This window comes from Natator depressus, chromosome 2, assembly GCF_965152275.1.
Source record: "Natator depressus isolate rNatDep1 chromosome 2, rNatDep2.hap1, whole genome shotgun sequence".
Lineage (NCBI taxonomy): Eukaryota > Metazoa > Chordata > Testudines > Cheloniidae > Natator > Natator depressus.
In genome coordinates, this window is record NC_134235.1 from 77,359,580 (window position 1) to 77,381,404 (window position 21,825).

The following is a 21,825-nucleotide window of genomic DNA, read 5'->3' on the forward strand; positions in this document are numbered from 1 at the left end:
CTTCATCATATGAAATTTCCTGTCTTTCTTTCTCTTGTCTCTCATAAGTCTATGTTCCATTTTTTTAGCCGTAGTGTGACTATACTTATGTTTCATGTAACCATGGCTCTGTGCCATGATTAACAGAGATGTTTGTCTTTCCTCTGTGGTCTTGGGAGCTAGTTATCTGTAATCCAAAGGGAAAGAAGGTATTGTGGAAAGCAAACACCTCAGTGATACACTTTTCGTTAACGACAGATGAAATCGGAAACTTTAGGTTGATTTCAGTTCTCCAGTTTTGGAGTGTATAGTTAAACATCTGATTCTCTGCCCTTTTGAAAAATGCTGTCCACTCCCCTTGGCTTGGAGCCATAAATATTAACATGCAAAATGTATTTTCTGAAGATGTGTTTCTTTGAGGTTTGCAGTATCTGGAGTCTACTTTTATATTTAAACAATCCAAAATTGAGAGAGCTCTCTATTAATAGCAATAGGCCAATATGTTCCTGGTGGTTAAAATATAGAAGTATTGTTCTTCGAAGTCCAGTCTTGTGAAGTCATCTTTTTTCCCTTAGTTTCTTATTTAAATAATGTAAATAGTAATAGGTGTGGCTTTAGTTTTAATCCAAATTACTCGTTAATCAACAGATAGCTTTTCAGTTTCCTTTGTTGTTTCTTCCCACATTTCTTTAATTTAGGTTTGTAGATTAAGAATTATATTCCATTATAAATAAACAGCAGTAATGGGTTAACTGGAAATGATTTTTCTTTATCAGCAGAAGTTATTGAATTCTTGTGCAGGAAGAATAATAAGTGTGACACTATCAAGTTTTATTGATAATCAGAATCAATATCTTCTATGACAGGTTTCAGAGTAACAGCCGTGTTAGTCTGTATTTGTAAAAAGAAAAAAGAAAAGGAGTACTTGTGGCACCTTAGAGACTAACCAGTTTATTTGAGCATGAGCTTTCGTGAGCTACAGCTCACTTCATCGGATGCATAGCATATTGCATCCGATGAAGTGAGCTGTAGCTCACGAAAGCTCATGCTCAAATAAACTGGTTAGTCTCTAAAGTGCCACAAGTACTCCTTTTCTTTTTTCTTTTTACGAATATCTTCTATGATTCTATTATTCTAAGAGCAAAGAGGAATGTCCAGTCCCAAATGCTCAATTCAGTAGAAATTAGTAATTTACATGATGAGCATAATGGCAAGATAGTCTGAATGTCACTTAGTACTTGCTGAAGCTAATTTGGTCAGTAATTCACATGCTAATTCACACCAAGCATGCATGATTATTTTTTAATGTGATGGAAGAGAATATAGCTCACCAGGGAAGAATAAGCATCATGGTCTTTTTAGTCATAATACAAATATTTTAACTTAGTCATTTGGTCCTAATGACTTTTTCAGAATTCTCTTTTCACCCTTGTGAAATAAGCATTTAAATTGTCCTCTATGGATGCATTATCTCATGCATGTTACTTGCTAGAAATACTCAACATGCAATCAGTAGTAACTAGATTTCCATTGTTAAATCATCCTTTTATTCATTAAAATGGTTTCGACTTCAGTTGCAAAATTCTAGATCTGCTTCTTGTGCATGACATGCTTTCTGCCTCATGGTGGTGAGTAGAAACATTACAACATTGTTTTCTAAACATTTATACATAAATAGTTGTTGACATGCAGTATGGCTACATTTTTCTAGCAGGTGTCTATTAAATTGCACCTGCATGTTTTATGTATACAAATTGTGCCCAAGTGCTGGGTTTTGTGTGTGTGCTTTGCAAGAAGCAGTATTAATGGGGGGGAGGGGGGACACAAATGTTTGCATATGCAGAATTTGTGGGTGTGGTTTTAAAGGCCCATTTGACTCCACAACATTAAAAGTGCACATGAAACATCTATTTATAAATTTCAGTGTCATCATTTGGCACAAAATGCATCATTTTCTTTTTTGCCACTGGAGTACTTTATAAATGTCTGCACAACTCTTACTGCTGTTGTTTTCACTCTCTGTTTAATTAAAAGGAAATATTTAGCATGTTTTCAATGAAATGTGTAAGGTCTTGAAACTTGCTTCATCTCCCCTGCCGTTTGCCACTGTGTCCGCAGCACTGCCAATACCTAAGTTGGCATAGGAATGATGGCACTCAAAAGTGAGATGCAATTGAGATTTTTAAAGTAAACACAAGATCCCTGCCAAAGCAGAAACCAAATATGTGACAGTATTTGTAAAGCATGAAGTGTCAGGATCCAGGATGTTTCACCTGTAGCAAAGCCTGGAATAAAGGAGGAGATCATTACAAATGAAATTTTAAACAATACATATTAATTTAAAATATCTTTATTACTCTGTATTTTTCAGCCATATGCTCTAATAGCAAAAGTTAACAGTAGTCTAGTTGTAATTGTCAGTTTCAGGATAACTGCACCTGTATTTCCCCCTCCACAGTCCCTTGAGGGCACCCACCGATAGACCCCTGCGTGTATCCACATCCAAGCAGCGAGACACAAAAATTGTCTCCAGATATCCGCAGATTTGCAGGGCTCTTCTTTCCGTGGCTGGGCTGAGGCTCTGAGTCACCCCACCCACCGCTGGAGCCCAGTCAGGGAGAGCTGTGTGGGCAGCTGTGGCGCCCACTCGGAGTCGCAGACCTTCCAGCCAGGTGGGGAGCCTGGGGGGTGGGGACATGGCCGGAGGCTGCTTTCAGCCTCCCCGACCCTGCACCGTGGGCAGGTGGACGTTCTGCCGCAGCTCCCCACAGCTCCCCAGCTGGGCTCCATACTGGCCTGGATGCGGGGGAGACCTGTGGAACTGCCCGGGGAGATGCTTCTTAAACTATCACCCAGCATGCAAAAAAAAATTTCAGAATCAAAAAGGATATGGGTGTTTGAGAGAGGAAGGTATACTTTTATATTAATATACCTTTTTTTAAACCTAACACTCCTACTTTTGTAACAGCTATGAAAAAACTGAGCTTTAATAGTATTTTTCTAGGGTGGGACAGGAGGAAGAGGTGATGGGTTTTAAAATATTTTATTAAAAGGAAATTGATTCAATCTAAAGTAAGCAAACAAGAAACCTCTTACCTGAAAATGCAGTATCTCTCTCTCGCTCTCTCATATGTATATATTACTGATAAATATTAGTATTATTTATATTCTATTAATGGTTGGATGCTGAAAAATATCAAATTGTAATTGATCTGCTGTTCCTATATTAATCAAATCAATTTCAAAACCAAAGATGATTGTCATGATTGTGATTTCCTCCCCCTCCCCCCCCCAAAAGTTCTTGAGACTCACATGAGGCAAAAAGCATAAACCTGATCCCCTGCACTTTTCAAGCTCATATTATATTCTTGTCCATGAATGACCTTTTACAAATGACTACCAATAACTGCAGCTGAATGCAAGCACCGGTCTTGGTAGCAAAAGGTCATACTCCAGTGTTATAAAAATGTGGATAAATTTGTACTCCCCGCAGCAATGGATTGTTCTAGGTTTTTATATTGTATTTGACCATTAAGGAAGCTTACACTCTGCTTTTGTTTAGTTCTGCTTTTCCTCCTCCAGCCACCTTTCACTACAAATTAGACCTGTTAGAGAAAATTTATTTCTTTACAAGTTTTTAACATCCTCGTTCAAAGGACTGTAACCGGCTACCTTCCCCTTATTTTTTGCATCCTGTGCTCAAGGATTAAGGGCCAGATGCTATCACTCTTACTCCTTATATTAAGTAGTACCTTACTCTCTGAATAGTCTCTATCTAGCAGCCAGAATCCTCTATCCTTATGCACTCTGGGTAATACTTACTTCATGAGAAGCCCCATTCATTTCAATGTGTGATGTTTCGGGAGTACTTAGGGCTGTGAGGTACCCCAATACCACCTGCCCTTAGTGCAAGCAAGCCTTGTGTATGTCTGCTATGGGTCAGTGCCCTAAGTCCACCAGCCTCTGGCAACACAAGCACTGCCTTCCAGGTCTCTGCAGGCCAGTGGGAGCCGCGATTGGCCGAACCTGTGGACACGGCAGGTAAACAAACCGGTCCGGCCCGCCAGGGCTTTCCCTGAACAAGCGGAAGACCGGCTTTGAGAACCACTGGTCTAGAGCCTAGTCTTACCTAATAAGGCATGGCCATTTCAAATCAAGTTTAGCTCACCTCAAAGTCTTTCCAGTGTGTTTCAGCCAGACTTGGCTGTGATCCTTTTTTTTTTTAATGAAGCAAACACATTGTCAGTTTGCTTCCTAGGTGAAGGAGTCAAGAGCATATTTGTCTCTTACAGTTGAAGTCCAAAAATCCATTGTCTTCACTTGCAAACAGGACTCCTACCTGGTGGTTTATCTTCCTTTAAATTCCCTCTCTGGAAGATTTCACAATCCCTTCATTAGCATCCAGCTCAGACTGTAAATGGGCATCCATTGTAAACCATACAATACTCAGTTTACATGTAGCCAGACAGATAGATAAATATCTTCTGCCGGAAAGGAACTTGTTTGATCACCTTCTGGTGACAAGCCACAATTCGCAGTACATGCATTTTTCAATGATTATGGCAACCACATGAGACAGGCTTTCAGTAGAGCTCTTATATGACCCCCTTTCGTGAGGTAGTATGTAGATATCAAACCCAGGGAACCCCTGTAAGCCTTAGGCACCCCTGTGCCCTCTGCCAGTTGGCACCAAGAGCCCCTCAGTCACACAGGGGCTGCTTGTGGCTAAAGTACTACCCAGCATGAGTTAGGGTGGCCCCAAATAAAGGAACACACCAGTATTAAGTCAGTAGAGAACCCTTATGTAGTCATGGTAAATTGAAAGAGCTTTAGGCCTCCTGTTTCATTGGCAATTAAACACATTTTATTTTGACGTGTATTAGCTATAGACTAGGCTTCCCATGGAGACTCTGCTTTGGGACTATACTTTGTAATTGCTGCCAAGAAGCTGGATTTCCCCCATCTGTAGCTGGACTTTCTGTGCACACATGAGGTATGCTTCTGCTTCAGAGATTCAAACGAGAAAACCCTTGTGGCCTGGTGTGTACTCTGCAGTTGTTCTATCAGATTACTCAAAAGGAAACCTCCCTGGGCTTTCCTTAGTTGCAAGTTATAGTGCCATGTTGTGACACTTTCTTGGGGAGCCCAGAACTGTGAGTCACTTGTTCCCCCCTTGCCTCAGTGATCATAGGTTTCTTTGTCTTAGAAATGGTCTAATCTAATTGAGATTATTTGGGGTTTGCATGTTTTAGAGCTGGATTTCAGTTCTTTTTCCTAGAAGTGTAAGAACAGTGGTTTACCTACCCCAGAAGATGTCAGATTGCAGACCATGGGCTGCATATGGCTCCCCCAGTGTTTCTAATGTCACTGCAGCTGCTCCACTTTGGTTGGTGAAGCCATGTGTGTTCAATGTGGGCAGAAGTTGGGCAGGAATCAAAACCAAAGCAGAAATGGTGGTGTGGTGACAAGTCTACACAGCCCACAGCAGTCAGCCTCCCCCACACTAAAAATAGCTGGGTAGCCATTGCAACTCTGGCTCTGAGGCCTAGGAAGGGGGGTGGTTTTCAGAGCCCAAGCCGCAACTTCAAAGCACTGTCCACGCAACTATTTTTGGAGTACTAGCCCGAGCCCCGCCAGCCCAAGTCTGTTAAACCAAGCTAGGAAGCTCATTGCTATGGGTTGTATAGATGGACCCTAAGTGGCCTAAGGTAGCAGTACAATGCGTTGATGAGATAACTGTGCATATTCATGGATTTATTTCTGTGTGGGATGAGTAAGTACTGTGCTTTTAGTTTATCTATTTAGTTAGAGATGAAGAGATCAGTATTGAAATTAAACTCAGATCATAGTCTGGAGGACATTTTTACATAATATGTAATTTCCATGTAATCAACAGTTGTTGTTGCCATACGGATGTTGTGTAATCAGAAATGGGAGACGAGATGGTCTGTGTCATCTCAAATGGGAGGAGAGGTAGCCCTTGTTAGTCTGAATGTGAAGTTTCATGTCTGTAAGACAGTCATTGCATTATGATGAGGTCCACACTGTGAAAATGTTTGTGAAAATGCATCCATATGTTAAGCCATGATCCTTGCGTACTTAACTGCAGATTACTAGGAACCCAGAAAAAGTACCATGACTTGCCCCATTAGACCTTTCAAAGGGCAGAGAAATTTGGAAAAGTCATGGGGTATCCAGAAAAAGCAAAAGTAGATTTTCTATGGTGATTTGGACATAAACAGAATTAAGCAAACTACTCTTGTGATCTGTTGGATGCAGACCTACAACGTAATAAACATGGGAAATACACACAGAATTCTGTTGGAAAATGTCACATTAATATTGCAGTGATGTTAAAACTGTTGTATGTAGTATTCTGATGTCTGAATGTGTAGTTATTAAAGGAACTATGATGATGAAACAAAGAAATACAGATGTAGCTTTCCAATAAAAAATGAACACCCTATACTACAAATGGAAATAGTAGAAATACTTGTTCATAGAAAATTATACATCTCTTGTAAACATTTGATACTGCTGCAGGCATGGTAAAGGCCAAATTCTGCACTGCCTTATATCCTGTGTATTTTCCTTGGTTTTAATGGGATTGCACAGAGTATGAGTCCATTCAAAATTTCACCCAGATCCAGATTCCATTTTTTTTTAGAATGGAATCTTCAGTTTTCCCCTTCTAATGCTCAAAAGAATTCATGAACAAGGCGCTAAAAAAATCCTATTAATACTAGAGCGTCTTTGTGAAACCCAGAAGAACAACTTATTTTGCTCCTTTTTGTTTTATTTGTAATTATTTCATTAGATGAAAACTAAATGTGCACGTGGATCAGCCCAAGACATTTGGCTGCTTGAGCTTTCGTAAATGTTTAGGTTCCCAGGGTCCTTTGAACCTCCCAGGGAACAGTTCTGCATCCTTATTAGAGGCTGACAATTAAAGGTCTGTTTTCATATCAAAAATAATCACCAAAAATTAGCCAGGCAGACCTTGGAATGCTGTGAGAATTCAAACACTTTGAGATGGCCAACTTTCCTTCATTTGGTTCAATCAATATCAACTTGGGGTTCTTTTTATGTTTAACATTGCCAGGGTAACTTGTGAGTTGGCCTCGTGACAGCTGAGAAGGATTATGCAATACCGTAAAGATGTAATTTAATGCATTGTGGGCCCTGGCAATCATAGTCAGTTGCATAATTAGACAGAGGTTCAGAAATATGTTAAAGGACATTTTTAAAGCAATGTTGTAAATAAGCAGTTTGTAATGTTTAAAACTGATGGAACAAAAAGGAGAAAAATGTCGTTGCAACTGAAAGATGTTTGATAAGAGCTACTGATACATAGACAGCAATATGATGAATTTTTAGGGGAGCATTCAGCTTTATCCTAGAATATTTTAGATTGCTTTTTTTGTGCCAGGTCACGAGAGAAAGCAATATACTGAACCCTCAGTAATGAACTCTCTTCCTCATTTGCCCACCCCCTTTCATGAAAGGACAAACCCAGAGCTGCAACCCCTGAACACTACGTCACAATGCCGCTCCCTCAAGTTTAGCCCCGTGGCTCTCCCATCATGATGGAGGCCTGGTGGGATCAAACCTGTGCTGGCAGGGGGTGAACAGCAGGTGGCTGACCCCTGAATTATGGGGTCCCCTGTTCAACAGCCCTTCTCAGGGATGCGGAGTGGCACTGCACCTGGGCATTCCAGGCTGGATGTTGGGGCTGAGCATGGCACAGACTCCGTAGGTGAGGCTCTGGGACCAGTGGCTGCAGCGGGGATCTCTCCATAGAGATTCATGGAGCATACCATATCAGAAATTTCATGGGATGGGGGGTGCCTGATTGAATAAAGTAGTGGTCTTTTGCTTTTTGGAATGAAACACTTCACTGTTCCTCAATGCGAAGGGAGGAAAAAGGCTGTCAGAAGTCATAATGTGCCTGGTTGTTTGAACACAAGAAACAGCAGCAAGCTATTTTGAGTACTCGTCACCAGAAGAAATATTTCCTTACTGAAACTTCTGTAGCCAGTGATCTTAATCATATGTGCGCCGGAGGTAGTTAAAAATCTGAAGGAATTATGCCAGATTAATCTGCAAACCTCCACAAATATCGCTTCCTCTTGTATGGAGGAGGGGTGATGTAGTGTAAATACTTACATGCTGTTCTCTGCATACGTTGTGTATGTAAAGATGTTTGAAGAATAAATGTTACAGTACATCATGAGAGCAACAACTACTGCGGCCTTGTATCCAATATCTGTCACATTGTAATACATTTCAGTCTTTATATCCTTCATTCAAGTAAATGTCAATTTTTATTTTATTGATAAATAAACTACCTTGGAAACACTAACATGTGACTGAAAACACTGAGAACTCTGAAAAGCATGGGCTCTGCATATGTTGTTTTAGGTTAAGTAACCTGAGGCTCATATAGGAAGGCTGCTTGTCACAGACTCTTCTAAAACAGCTAGAAATATTGTCTTACCTTTTTGTGGCAGAAGAAAAATGGCTTTAAAATTATTTAAAAGACAATCCAGTGAATATAAGGACAGAATAGATGCAGTTCTCCAATTCAGTGATACTAAGGATTTTTAGGGGTTGTCTACACAAACAAGTAGTTTGTGGCAAGATGGGGTGAGAATCTACCACACACTAGTCTGCCACAGACTAAATACCCATGTGCGTTCTGATGACCTGCATTAACAGTTTGATAGAGCATTTTGAGCTAGTCCCAATTCAAAGAGGACTAGATCAAAGTGCTCTAATGAGCTGCTAATGCACTTCAGCTGGGTGCACAGAAACAGTTAATCTGTGACAGGCTAATGGGGGGTGGATTTGCACCCTAGCTTGCCTAGAACTAAATGTCTGTGCAATTAAGTGTCAGCAGGTTGGCAAGAATCCTGGTCTTAGTTCATACTGGTAAATGTAAGTTGTGATTCAATAAAGTCTCGATCATACATATTTGATCAGTGATGAGGCCTTCTAATTTGTCTGTATTACCAAAAGATGGTTGGATGACACTGCTGGAGCAGTTCAGGAGCAGACAAGTGGATGTCTGGTACAAAATCAATTTATGGGAGAATCAGCACGGAGATGGGACAACTAACCTGAAATGTAGGCGTTCCCCTCTTAACTGTAATGAATACATGTATCCAACTTCCAAGTGGAATTAGGATGGGATTAATCTGATGTGTCAATCATCCTGCTGCTTCTTGTGTATGTTTGTATCTCATCTCAGTGGTATTGGAGAAACCAAGGCTTATAGAACTTGGTGACTTTAATAGACATATATGACGGATAAGACTTCTGAATCAACTCAGGATTTCATGGACACCATGACAACCACAGGACTATCGCAGGTGGTGGTTGGCTCTACCATATTCTTGAATTAGCTGCAGGACTGGAATTAAAGGTTGGGTATTAGAAATTTTGATCAGCCATTGCCTCCGGTGCTTTGAGTTTGGAGCTCATGTCTCATATCTTCCACTTTTTAAATTGCTGAGCTGGGCAAAATGGTTACCAAAGTCAGCCATGAGAACAGCTGCCATGACATAGCATCAAAACACCAGCGTCTTCAAACGGGCCGTAGAATTAAAACATTCATTCCTACTGTTAGTGTCCACAAAAAGACTACACTGTGTGGAGTTAAGGATGGATGGATGGATGGATGTCTGTATGTGTTTTAGGAGCATGGAAATCAAGGGCCAAATTCTGGTCTCGATAAAGAGAACTCCGATTGTGCTCTTTGGGACTGGGATTCAGTCATAAAATTAGTGTTGTAAGCATAAAAAGTTAGAAATCTCTCTTTTTTTTTTTTCCAACTCAGAAAGTTCTTACTGTTTATAATGCTTGTTAAAGTGAAAGGAGGTTAGCATTGATTGGAACCAAATATAATAATGGAAGCACTTTGCAAGCTGCTTGATATGGCTGTGCCAGTGTGCTTCAATCCTAATTCACAACATCTCTGCTAATACTGATCTTTGCCTCTTCTGAGATGGCTGCTGATGCCAAATCTATTTGGTAGTTTTCTAATGAGGTCCAATATCAACTAGTGAATAAACAGAGAATGCAATATTCAGTTTGCTTGTGACCTTGAGTTTGACCCCTTTTCTCCCAAAGTGGACAGTCAGTGTTTGCCCTGTTTAGCCCACATCATCTTTGCTGGCAGTTCATAAGGATGCTTAAGTGACTGCCATTGTAGTGATAAAAAGAAAAGGAGTACTTGTGACATCTTAAAGACTAACAAATTTATTTGCGCATAAGCTTTCGTGAGCTACAGCTCACTTCATCGGATGCTCACGAAAGCTTATGCTCAAATAAATTGGTTAGTCTCTAAGGTGCCACAAGTACTCCTTTTCTTTTTGCGAATACAGACTAACATGGCTGCTACTCTGAAACCTCTGAAACCTATCATTGTAGTGATAGCATTGTGTTTAAACCACTAAAGAAAGGATGGTACCCAGTTTCTGCTTTTAATTTTCCTTAACTGTGTCTATTAAATTGTCACAGATGTATTTTCAAACTTTCACTTCATCTTTAGGCTTGTTTGAGGTAGATACCATAGGTTTTGATTGACAATGCAATTTGCATCTTGAAGCATCACTTTAAGTACAATTAAATGAAAGGTTACTTGCACAAAACTCACTTTTCCCTCTGGGCTGACTTTAGAAACTCATTGATGTCACTTCCTTCCTCAGTCAGCAAGTGAATTTTTGTTAATTCTCAAGACCAGCTGTCCATGCTGTCAACAGAAAGCTATTAAAATTCCTTTAAAGTGAATCAAAATAGCCTAAAAACAAATATACTAGAGAACAGGAAAGCATCAGTATTCAAAGTCCACAAACCTCAGAGCAAAATAGTGTTGATCCAACCAGAGATTTCAAACGTATTTTCCTAGCAACTTGTATGTCATTAAGGAATGTTAAAACACATACTCCTTAATCCTCTATTACCAAAAACCTTACTAGGTTAAAAAAAATTACCCCCAAGATTTAATTCCATTTCTCACAAAGATGATCTCAATAAACCTGGGAATGACTTACCGTAAGTCTCCCCTAAATGATGTTTCCTTTTTTCCTCTCGGACCTAAAAAATACCATTTACATCTACCAAACAAAAATACTACACCAACATGCAGGAAATAATTATCATAAGATTCATGCTATGTTACTGCCTAAAGTAGTATGTTGTTTTCAGTTTTTCTCCTTAGGATGAGGCTCAATAGAGAAGATCATTTTTCTTATTAATAATACCTTGTGTTACATTTCAAAATTCATAATACTGTTACCCAGTCTTAAAAAAATCTATATTTTGTACAATCTATATGTCAGTACAAAGAAATTCTTATGAAAAGGGACACTATTTACATAACTATTCCTGGAGGAGGGAGTGCTTAATGTCACTCAACAGAAATCCCCTGGGCCAATTAAAGAGTGATACTGACAAGCTGCAAAGGGAGTTCCATCACTGTTGGTCTAGAAAACCATGGCTACTATATGTAGAGCTAGATGTAGGTGAGGGTGAAATTCTTGGTCATCCACAAAGGATGTGGAGTACCTCCTAGCAGAGAGAGTGTAATTAATCGAGCCACACTTTTGACTGTTACTGTATGGTAGCACTTTGCAAGATAAATTTACTGTCTCTTACCTGAAGGTTGAGACTAGGTTTGATTCTACAAAGATATGTGATTTTTGATAGAAGCATAGAAACTCCCACAATGAAATAAAGAAACCTCTATCCAGGCTGGTATCTTGTCTCCAAAAATACACTATAGGGAAGGTTCAGAGGAAGGTCAAAATAAGTAAATAAAACCATAATTCAACTAACCAATTTGTGTCAAGTTATTATGAGATGGAATTTCTTCATGGCTGTGGCTGGGGAGTAACTTTTGCTGTGTGTGTGTGTCTCTCTCTCTCTCTCTCTCTCTCACACACACACACACACACACACACACACACACTCTCTGAATGTTAATTTAGCTAGTGTAACTGTAGATGTCCGTCTTATTCACGTATGTGGCTAAACTTTATCTAAATATTACTGATCTCTTCGCCATAGTATCCTGCAGCAGTGAATCCCACCTGTTAATTAAGATGATTCATAAAGTATATTTGCTATTTAACCATTTGAAATTTGTCTTCATTTTAAATGTCTAATTTTTTGGTAATGTCTGATGTAATTAATAGGGTAGCATGACTGGCTTTCTGTCTATACCATTCATTTTATGACATCTTCACTACATCTTTTCTTCTTCTCCTTTCCAAATGAAATAATATTTGTCTTTTTAACTTGTATGGAAGCACCTTCTTGTCCCATTCACCCACCCAATGGATGTCTTCCTTTACAATAGAACATCTACTTTTGAAATCAGATCACCAAAATTCAGTGTGATTGCTAAGATGAGAATGTATCATTGACTTAACTGGGGCTTTCCAGATTTTTAAGGGGAAAAAAATATACTCTTCCAAGCAAGGTTTATCTGAGTTTTCTGAACTGGAACCAAGCTTTTTTCTTTTTGCCAAATTGCCTGTAGGTCTTTCTTACAAAGATGGGTACAAAAGTGGCCATCTCCCATTCCTCTTATGCTTTTAAGGTTAAACTGAATATTAACAGGTTAGCTACCTAATTTTTTTTACTTCCCACCAAATTCTGATAACTATGATCCTGGTATATTACTGCAATCTAGGTTCCATAGTTTCATCACCACCTTTAAATAATTTTTTGATACTCCGAGTGACTAACAAAGCCAGTCACCTTGATTGACTTCAGATGTTAGTTTAGAATAGGTGTTTTCCCCATCTTCCTGTGTGGTGAAGATCAATTAAACTGAATTACTTAGCTGCTCTGCAATTTCCTTCTTTCTTTATTTGCCTCATTATGCCTTGGTGGTCTAATGATTCTGATCTCTTTATGCTTTGTTTCATATTATTAGTCTTGATGGTTTTGGTTGGCTTTCCATCAAATTCCCCCTTAGTGCTCTCAATCTCTAGTTTAAATGTTACAGACATTTGCTCCATTCTATTAGTGTTATCACTTTGGCTGGATTTCTTTTTTAAAGATCCCTTTTTAGCCTTGTGTACACCATTCGTTATCATATTGTGTGTTCTGTTTTCCTTGACTGCCTCATTTTTATTGTTACATATGAGATCATTTTATTCACTAAAATATATTACAGCTAATTATTTCTGTTTCTTTTTCTTTCAGTGTCTGGAGAAAAATTACAACAGCAGATAATTAATCAGGTATTTTGCCATTTTTACACACTTTTTTGTTACTCTACATTTTTTTATGTACTCTTGGAGAATTTTAGCAACTTTGAAAGTGAGAAACTCATAGGAGAGGCTAAAGTTAGGCATAAGGCAGGCTGATGGTATGAGGTCCCCCCATCCCGCCCTGCAGATCTGCCTATGCACTTGAGTTTAGTATTGAAACACTTCTTTCTGTCTGAGGCCATGGCCTGTATCTTAAGCAATTATGTGTGCCAGCACATCATGCTCTGTGACATGGATAAAGCCAGCAGGCAATTTGTCTACTAGGACCAGGTTTGAGAATGCCCAACTGTTGACTTTGTATAAATGATAATTGCACCTATTTGACAGCACAACTTTCTAAAAGTTGGTATGAAACATTTATGCTGTTGTATTACTGCACCATGTGCAAATGATAAACAGTGCATTGCAATGTGAAGTTTTGGGTTGTTTTTTTTAATTACAACTGTAAATTTTGACAACTGCTTTGCTAAACTGTGACATTGCTTGTGACATTGTCATACTCGGAGTCCAATGGCTGAGCTATAAAGTAAACTAATTTTTGATTCTACTTTTTATTACTGCATCAATTAGGGAAAAATACTGTTTGCAAAGATAACATTTTAATATTATATTTACTATTTCTGTGTCAGAAGGAATGGGTACATAAATGAAGGTCATTAATAGCAATTCAGAGTATAGCAACTTGCATATGTTTGAAAATTATACTGAAGTGGAATTGTTTCAGCCAATGAAAGGCTAGGAACGCTGTAGTTACTTGTTTAGAGCTGGTTGGGAATTTTTCAACAAATCATTTTCCTTCAAAAAAAAAAAAAAAAGCTGATTCATCTAAACTGAAACTGTTTGCAAAACAGGTTTAGGTTTGATGAATTTCCCAGCTCCTTTCCTACCCCCCCCCCCCCGGCTCCCAATATGTGAAGAAAATAGTTTTGAAATTATCAAAAAAAAGTTTGCACATTTTTTAAATGAAAAATTATTTTTTCTGGTTCAAATTGTCTCTTTGGGTTTTTTTTAAATTTAAGCCAATTAGACTAGTTTTTAAAAGGTTGAAATCAAAACAGCATTTTTTGAAATTATTCAAACAAAATGTTTTGGTTGACCTGAGATGAAAAAAAATCAGTTGTTTTGGTGCATAAATGTTTTTAAGATTTTGAAATTTTGTGCCAATTCAAGACAGGGAAAAATTTCAAACTTTTGAAAATATTTACAGGATGGAGAAACCATTTCTTGCCCAGCTGTATACATATTCTAAGCAGTACATTTTTTTCTGGATGATGAAAGGATTTATTTTGCTTAATTATATTGTTTTTCCTAAATAACCGCAAAGTATGTAAATCCCTGTACTCTGACTTATTGACTGAAAGGTATAGCCAGTAGTTTGACTACACTCACGGTTCATTCTTAAAAATGTTCAAAAGATCAAATAACTGAACGTAAGCAGACATATTGTCTAAATAAAAAACAGTACAGTACAAAAAGGAGACATACATATCCACCCTTCTTCAGGAAAGCAATTCTTATCCCATAGCGTGTTCACTTCACACAGATGGTGTGCTTTGAAAATATGCATTTAAACAGTTACAAAACTCTCAATATGTCACTAAAATTGAACCCACCAGTTCATAACAGTTCCTTAACTTGTTGTTTTGTTCTGTACTTTTCTTATCTCTCTTTTGGATACTACATTCAAAACCTGTAGTAGGACATAGAATGAATATATCTTGCCTTTGACAAGTTCTCTATTAGCTAATGCCAAAGCTGATTTCAGCTTTGCAAGTGTGAACAGAAATGTGGGAAGAGCATAATATATTCAGTTGGCATAACTTGGCCAACACTTATGTATACAATGTATATTACATTAGTAATGTGTGCATAATACAAATTAATGTGGTGTAAACTATGTCTAACATATATGTAGTGGCTAATAAACTGAATACAGAAAAACATTTGCATAATCATTGCACTTTTTAAAAAATGTTATAAAGTAATCATTCAAATCTGTGTACTCTGGCTGCAGTCCTAAAATTAACCATGGATACCTCAATTCTACCTACTCTCCATGCCCAAACACCCAGTGTAACCCCAGATATTAATTTTAAAAGGGATTCTGCTAAGTATGACTCTGCTTTTTATGGGGTCCATTAAGAGGATATTACTGAATAGAAAATGGATCAGCAGCTGTGGTGGCCACATTTGATGGAGGTATAGGGAAGGAAAAACCTGACCACAACAGTCAGTTGGAGCAAAGGAGTGTGTAGCAGCCAATCAGCATGCCAGGGTATGGAGTGCCCTTTTTGGTATGACATTAATTTGAGTATGCTCCCTGTTAACTCATTAATATCTGTTTCCTGTGGATGATAAACTTAGACTGTGTCCTCAGAATTTATGTAGCTATCAAGAACCTTCCAATTTTCTAGATAACCATAAAAGTATTCATCAGAAACTTCCAGAACACTACGTTGAGCAAGAACGACGCAGTTTTATTTTAAAACATAATTTGTTACATTGACAGAGGGCTGCATTAGATGGCTGACTAGAGACCTAACTCTTGATATATTTTCAGTGGTGTATGGTTTTAAAAAATTAACCTAAACTAAACCCCAATCAAGAAAGGGGTAAACTCTGTTTGCCTTTGACTAGGCTACTGTATGTTCCATATTACAAAGTAGGTTCAGTGTAGGATGTTTCCTTTTACTTATAAGTGTAATGTAGTGATATAACTCATATTTGCTATAATGATCAAGGATGCTTTAGGTGCCTTAGCTGTTGCACCTATGCCTGCTCCTTGTTTGCCATTGCATGCATGATACAATGTAATAACATAGTACTGTCTCCCCTCACTGGAATTGTTTAACTGCCCTATCTGTCTCCAATTGATTTTGGAACATTTAATTTTACAGTAGAAATGCATTGCCTTCATATGTTTAGTTCACATTGAAATAATGTTGTGGTTTTGAGCTACAGCTGTATTTCCATTTTAAATACAATCATAGAACCATAGAGTTAGAAGGGTCATCTAGGCTATCCTCCTGCCCAAGGTGTAGGATTTGGTGTGTCTAAACCATCCAAGACAGATGGCGATCCAGACTCTTTTTGAAAACCTCCATGTGAAGGAGCTTCCACCTCTTCCCTAGGCGGTTTGTTCCATTATCCTACTGTTCTTACAGTTAGGAAGTTTTTTTTCCTGAGATTTAATCTAAATCTGCTATGCTGTAGTTTGAACCCATTGCCTCTTGTCTTGCCTTCTGTGGAAAGAGAGAACAACTTTTCTGCATCTTTTTTATGGCAGCCTTTCAAGTATATGAAGACGGCTATCATGTCCACCCTTAGTCTCCTCTTTTCCAAACTAAACACACCTAGTTCCTTCAGCCTTTGCTCATATGGCTTGCATTCAATTTCCTTGATCATCTTTGTTGCTCACCATTGGATATTTTCCAGTTTCTCTACATCCTTTCTACACATTGGTGTTTAAAACTGGACACTACTCCAGCTGAGGCCTAACCAGTGCTGAGAAGAGTGGTATTGTCACCTCCCATGACTTGCATGCTGTGCCTCTGTTAGTGCAACCCAAAATTGCATTTGCCTTTTTTTTTTTTTTTTTGCAACAGCATCGCATTGCCGACTCATGTTGAGGTTGTGAGCCACAAGTCCCAGATCCTTCTCAGCAGTGCTGCTGCCAAGCCAGCTAACTACCCCATTCTGTATTTGTGCAATTGGTTTTTCTTCCCTAAATGTTGCACCTTCCATTTGTCTTTGTTTAATTTCATTTTGTAGTCTATAGCCCAGTTCTCTAATTTATCAAGATCCCTTTGAATTTTAGCTCTATCCTCCAAAGTGTTCGAAGTAGCTGTGTGTCATCTGCACATTTGATCAATATACTCTCTATTCCTACATCCAGGTCATTAATAAAGATGTTAAATAACAATGAACCCAGAACAGATCCCTGTGGAACCCCACTTGAGACCTCCTTCCAGTCTGACATCATTCCGTTAATAGTTACTCTTTGTTTGCGGTTTTTTAACCAAGTATGTATCCGCTTAATGGTAGTTCCGCCACTAATGGAACTGCTGGTGCCCTGTTCTATATTAATTCCCTTTGAAGATTTCCAAGAATAAACTGGAGAAGATTCATTTTTAATTTACAATCTTATTTTTAAACCTCTTTGAAAAAGTGTAGAAAGCATGAATGTGGTTTGATTCGAAGAAGTGTCACTTTGATTTAAAAAAGGTTAAAATGGGATGGATTCTGATGGCATGACACTTGCAGAAAGATTCTGTTTGTTTTCAGTACAATGTAAAAGATTTCACATGCATGGCCAGATCGTCAGCTTACGTAAATTGGTGCAGTTCTCTTTAAGTCAATGCAGCAGTAGTAATTTAAACTGGCTGAGGATCTGGCCCAGAACTTTTAGTGAGGAAGAACTGGTTCTGTGGAATGTTAATGTGTGACTAAATTAAATTAGAATCCAGGAGGACAAGTGCGTGAAATGGGGCGGTGGGCGGGGTTTCCATAACAGGGCAAGGATGACTGAAGAGCAGACAAGAATGGGGAATAGGGTCAAAAAGCTACAAAGCTGCTTCCTCCTTCAGTGAGCCCCCGCTTGGTTAAATTCTGACTTAACAATGACAAATTTTGGACAGCTAGGTCCAAATGCTAACCACTCTTAGACCCTGAGAAGTCCATTGCAATCAGCCCACTCATGGATTTCTATATTTTCTACAAGGTCATTAGCGCTCTCTAGTTTTTAAGCAAATTTTGGTGAAATATGTATAAATGTAAAATCAAGGCTCCATCCTCCTCCGGACAAAATATTTATTTACATTTTGCCACCTTCACTGACTCTTCTTCCACTTGATCTTCAGCCAACTGCTGGCTTTCTCAGCCACCTCTTTTTGTCCATATTTGTTTTATTTTTTTAGCATTGCCACTTCCAAGATCCTTCCACAGCAGTAAGTCACCCATAAATATTTTGCTTTCTGCTTTTGTGTACCCTACTCTATACTACCTTGGCAACCTAACTTATATCCTGGTGTCTGTGTGCAGCCCAAGAAGCCAAGATGTGTGTTAAGTACCACTGTGGAAAAGGAAAGGAGACAGAATATGCCTTGCACTTAAGACCTACTTTTAGTAGCAGTAATAACAACCCTGTGGAAGAAATATTTTACAGCCTGCCTCTTGAAATTTGTGTTCAAGTCAGTCCTTGGGCATCTAGTCCTGCATGTCCCATCCTTCACTCTCAGAGTGTTTGCAGAGTTAGACTATCACAGTAAATATGAATTTTTTTCTATGAACTATTATAAGTTCATTACATACAATATTTTGTGGGATTGACCCTTTCCAATTTAGTCCAGATTTCTTGCATCTCCAAACTCACTGCTCTGATCTTCCTCAGTTCTTTTCTTTTTCTCTACCTTTGTTTGAAACCCATTTAGAAAAAAATGAATCCGTATCCTCCCATATGGAAATGAAGCTACTGTGGTTTTGGTACTGCACTATTATTTCTGTAGTTATGTAGTTGACATCCCAGCTTTGAGTCCCCATTCTTCATTGCTACTTACTTAATTCCCCAAAAAGTAGGGGCTTGAGGATATGCCTGAGACAGAACTCAGCACTACATCAGAGCCAGTACTGTTAGTCCTCTAAATCAAAGTAACCATTCTTTTGTTTCCTTGTATACCATTTTCTCCACTGGACTTGAATGTATGCAATACCTGGCAAGGTAGGCTAGTTCTGCCCTGGAAAGAGACCAAACCTGTAGATGGAATTCTAATACCCCTGCATGTATCATCCTCTTGCTTCCAGACTGGTCAAAGCGGCAAGTGATATGAGTTGGCTGTATAACTATCCTATCCATTCTGAGTTTAGAACAGTCCCTCATTGAAGAAAACAATGTGTAATATGGATATGGTATTCTGTTCACTGTGCAATGAAAATGGCCTAGTCCTCTGGCTTAACCATAACTAACCATTCTATCTAATAATATTTCTGCCTCAAAGAGGGGTTGTGATTTATCTAGCTCATGTTTGTACAGCACGTTAAAGATGTGTAGCACTGTGTATGGGTAAATATTAAGTGTTAGTATGAATTTCTTGGTGTAAGACTGCATATAGCCAGAGATGTGTTTAGGCTCCTCGCCAGCCTGGGTTCCTATACAATCTTATTTATCTTTTTTTACATTTTTTTATTTAAAGATAAAGTCATCTAACTTTACTGAAACACAAAGTGTGATTGAGAGAAAATGTATATGCGTTGAGACCTCTAGAGAATTTACTCTCTCTTTCAAAGCAATTTGGGGGAAGTGGAATTTGTCATTGCTGAATTTATATCAATATTCTTCATTTGAACCTAGTTTTCATTTGATCCTCTTAGTGCTATTTCTAAAAGAACAAAATGTCTTGTTTCTGCAGATGGATAAGTGGGTTTACCTGCAGATAAGAATGGAATGGTCTCTTTACCAACAAAAAGAAAAGGAGTACTTGTGGCACCTTAGAGACTAACCAATTTATTTGAGCATAAGCTTTCGTGAGCTACAGCTCACTTCATCCGATGAAGTGAGCTGTAGCTCACGAAAGCTTATGCTCAGATAAATTGGTTAGTCTCTAAGGTGCCACAAGTACTCCTTTTCTTTTTGCAAATACAGACTAACACGGCTGTTACTCTGAAACCTGTCATTTACCAACAAAAGTTCCCTGTGAAACCTACCACATCCTCAACTAATGTGGAAAATATCACTGTATTCATAGAGCTGCTGCATTGCATTATGTGCCTCTCTTCTCAAAAGAGCTTCTCTCCCCCTCCCCCATTTTGTATACTTTTGCTTTTTGGGGGCCTTAATGTTCACAGCCAAAAATATGCTCTTAGAAAGACTGATGAAGATGATTTAGGTCTTGATTCAAATCCCACATGGCTACAATTAGGCTGTGTCACCATACTTTATACATTATGGGCCCAGTTTTTAAACACTGGTGCCCTAATAGGACATCCAAATGCCATGTGTGGATATTCAGAACATCACTTAGGTGCATTTATTTTCAATTTAGACAGAGAAGAGCTTATCTGAGTGCCCAAATCTGGGGTTTGGATGTATTGTTAAGATGTTAATATTTAGAAATTAGGCTCTGTTTTTAAACGTATTTGATATTGATACAGTTATTAAATGTTATGTACTGAATTATTATCCAGGTTTTTTTGTTAAATACTAGATGGGCTAAAGTGTGTCTGTGAAAAATAGTTAGTTGCTTTTAAAGTAAAATGTGATCAAAAATACCTGCCTGCTTTGAGTTATGAACATGCAAGAAAAAGAGATAACACTTATTTTGTTTTGAGGTTTGTTTGTTTTTATTTTTCCTAATATGACCAGTATTTTAAAGGTTACTTCTTAACCTAAGTACAGTGTACCTGAGAGTAAATGACTTCCAGAAATACATTTATCAACAAATGGGAGCCATCCATAGCTTAAAGCACAGAGGGAAGTAAAATGATCTAAACAGAAAAAAGAGAGATTACATATTAATCTCATCTGTTTAGCTTAAATAAAAGATTAACGTGTAACATACTAAACTTCCTGACTCAAGATTACCTAAAAACTTATTCTTTCCTAAGATCTAAGGTCTTTGTATACATATAATTGGGGTGTGCGCTGTATGCCAACTACCGCATTGTAGACATACAAATATTTTTGCTTGCCTAGAGCACTACAGTCATCTCTATAGTATTTTCCATAATGAAACTCAAATCATCCTCTTATCTGGTGTCAAAATTTCATTTGATGTTGCTTAGGTGACTTTCCTCTGCTTATGGATTTTAGCCTTGTATAGAGAAAAGAATGCAAGTTTGATAAACAACACTGGTCAAATATATTGACCTACTAGTGAGTCTGAAATGAAAATGCAACAAGCTAAAATCATACACAGAACTGATGGGACTCTTTTGCACTGATTCAGATGTGGTTTACTGGATAGCGATATATGCTGGTGACATGAAAATCACAATGGTAATTTGACATATAGTGATCATATGCAAAAGCTTGCTGGTTGTATTGGATTAATGGATCAGGTTTTCTGTGAGCCAGTATCTGTATTTCCTATAATGAGCATAGAGAAATATAAGGGAGAATACTGCAGATACTGAAATAGCTGTGTTTTTTTTGTAAAATTGTGACGATTCTCAGAAATACCACTTCCTATTATTTGGCAGCATCCTGATATCAGAAAATTCTGGCCGAGTAATACAAATGTTACAGAAATAGTGTTGAACCACTTGTAACAGACTTAGTTACATTGTATTTTGACAACATATATTATTACACACACAAAATCTATGTTAAAAAGAAATTAAGGATGCAAAGTCAAGCACTCATTTAGGAAATGCCAGAATTAAGGTTGCTCCGGCAACCTTAATTTGGCCTGCTTTTGCAAATGCATTATGGTAAAGTCTTTAATTACATGATCACATGCTATTGTTTCCATAGTATCCCTACCTCATTCAAAGCACAGAACGGATGGTGCTCACTTAATGAGCAGCTATTCATTATTTTGTTTTCTACTCATTGTTTAAGGTGTGCTCC

The 21,825-nt window shown here is 38.2% G+C and overlaps 1 protein-coding gene across 8 annotated transcripts in view; it reads left to right on the forward strand.

Annotated features, from left to right (window-relative positions):
• Positions 1–21,825, forward strand: part of CHST9 (carbohydrate sulfotransferase 9) — a 135,901-nt gene that overhangs the window by 106,830 nt on the left and 7,246 nt on the right. For all 8 annotated transcript variants that reach the window (XM_074944464.1, XM_074944460.1, XM_074944459.1 and 5 more), the window contains exon 3: positions 13,195–13,232. In XM_074944464.1, coding sequence (XP_074800565.1) covers positions 13,195–13,232 — 38 coding nt within the window. The remainder of the gene's footprint in view (positions 1–13,194; positions 13,233–21,825) is intronic.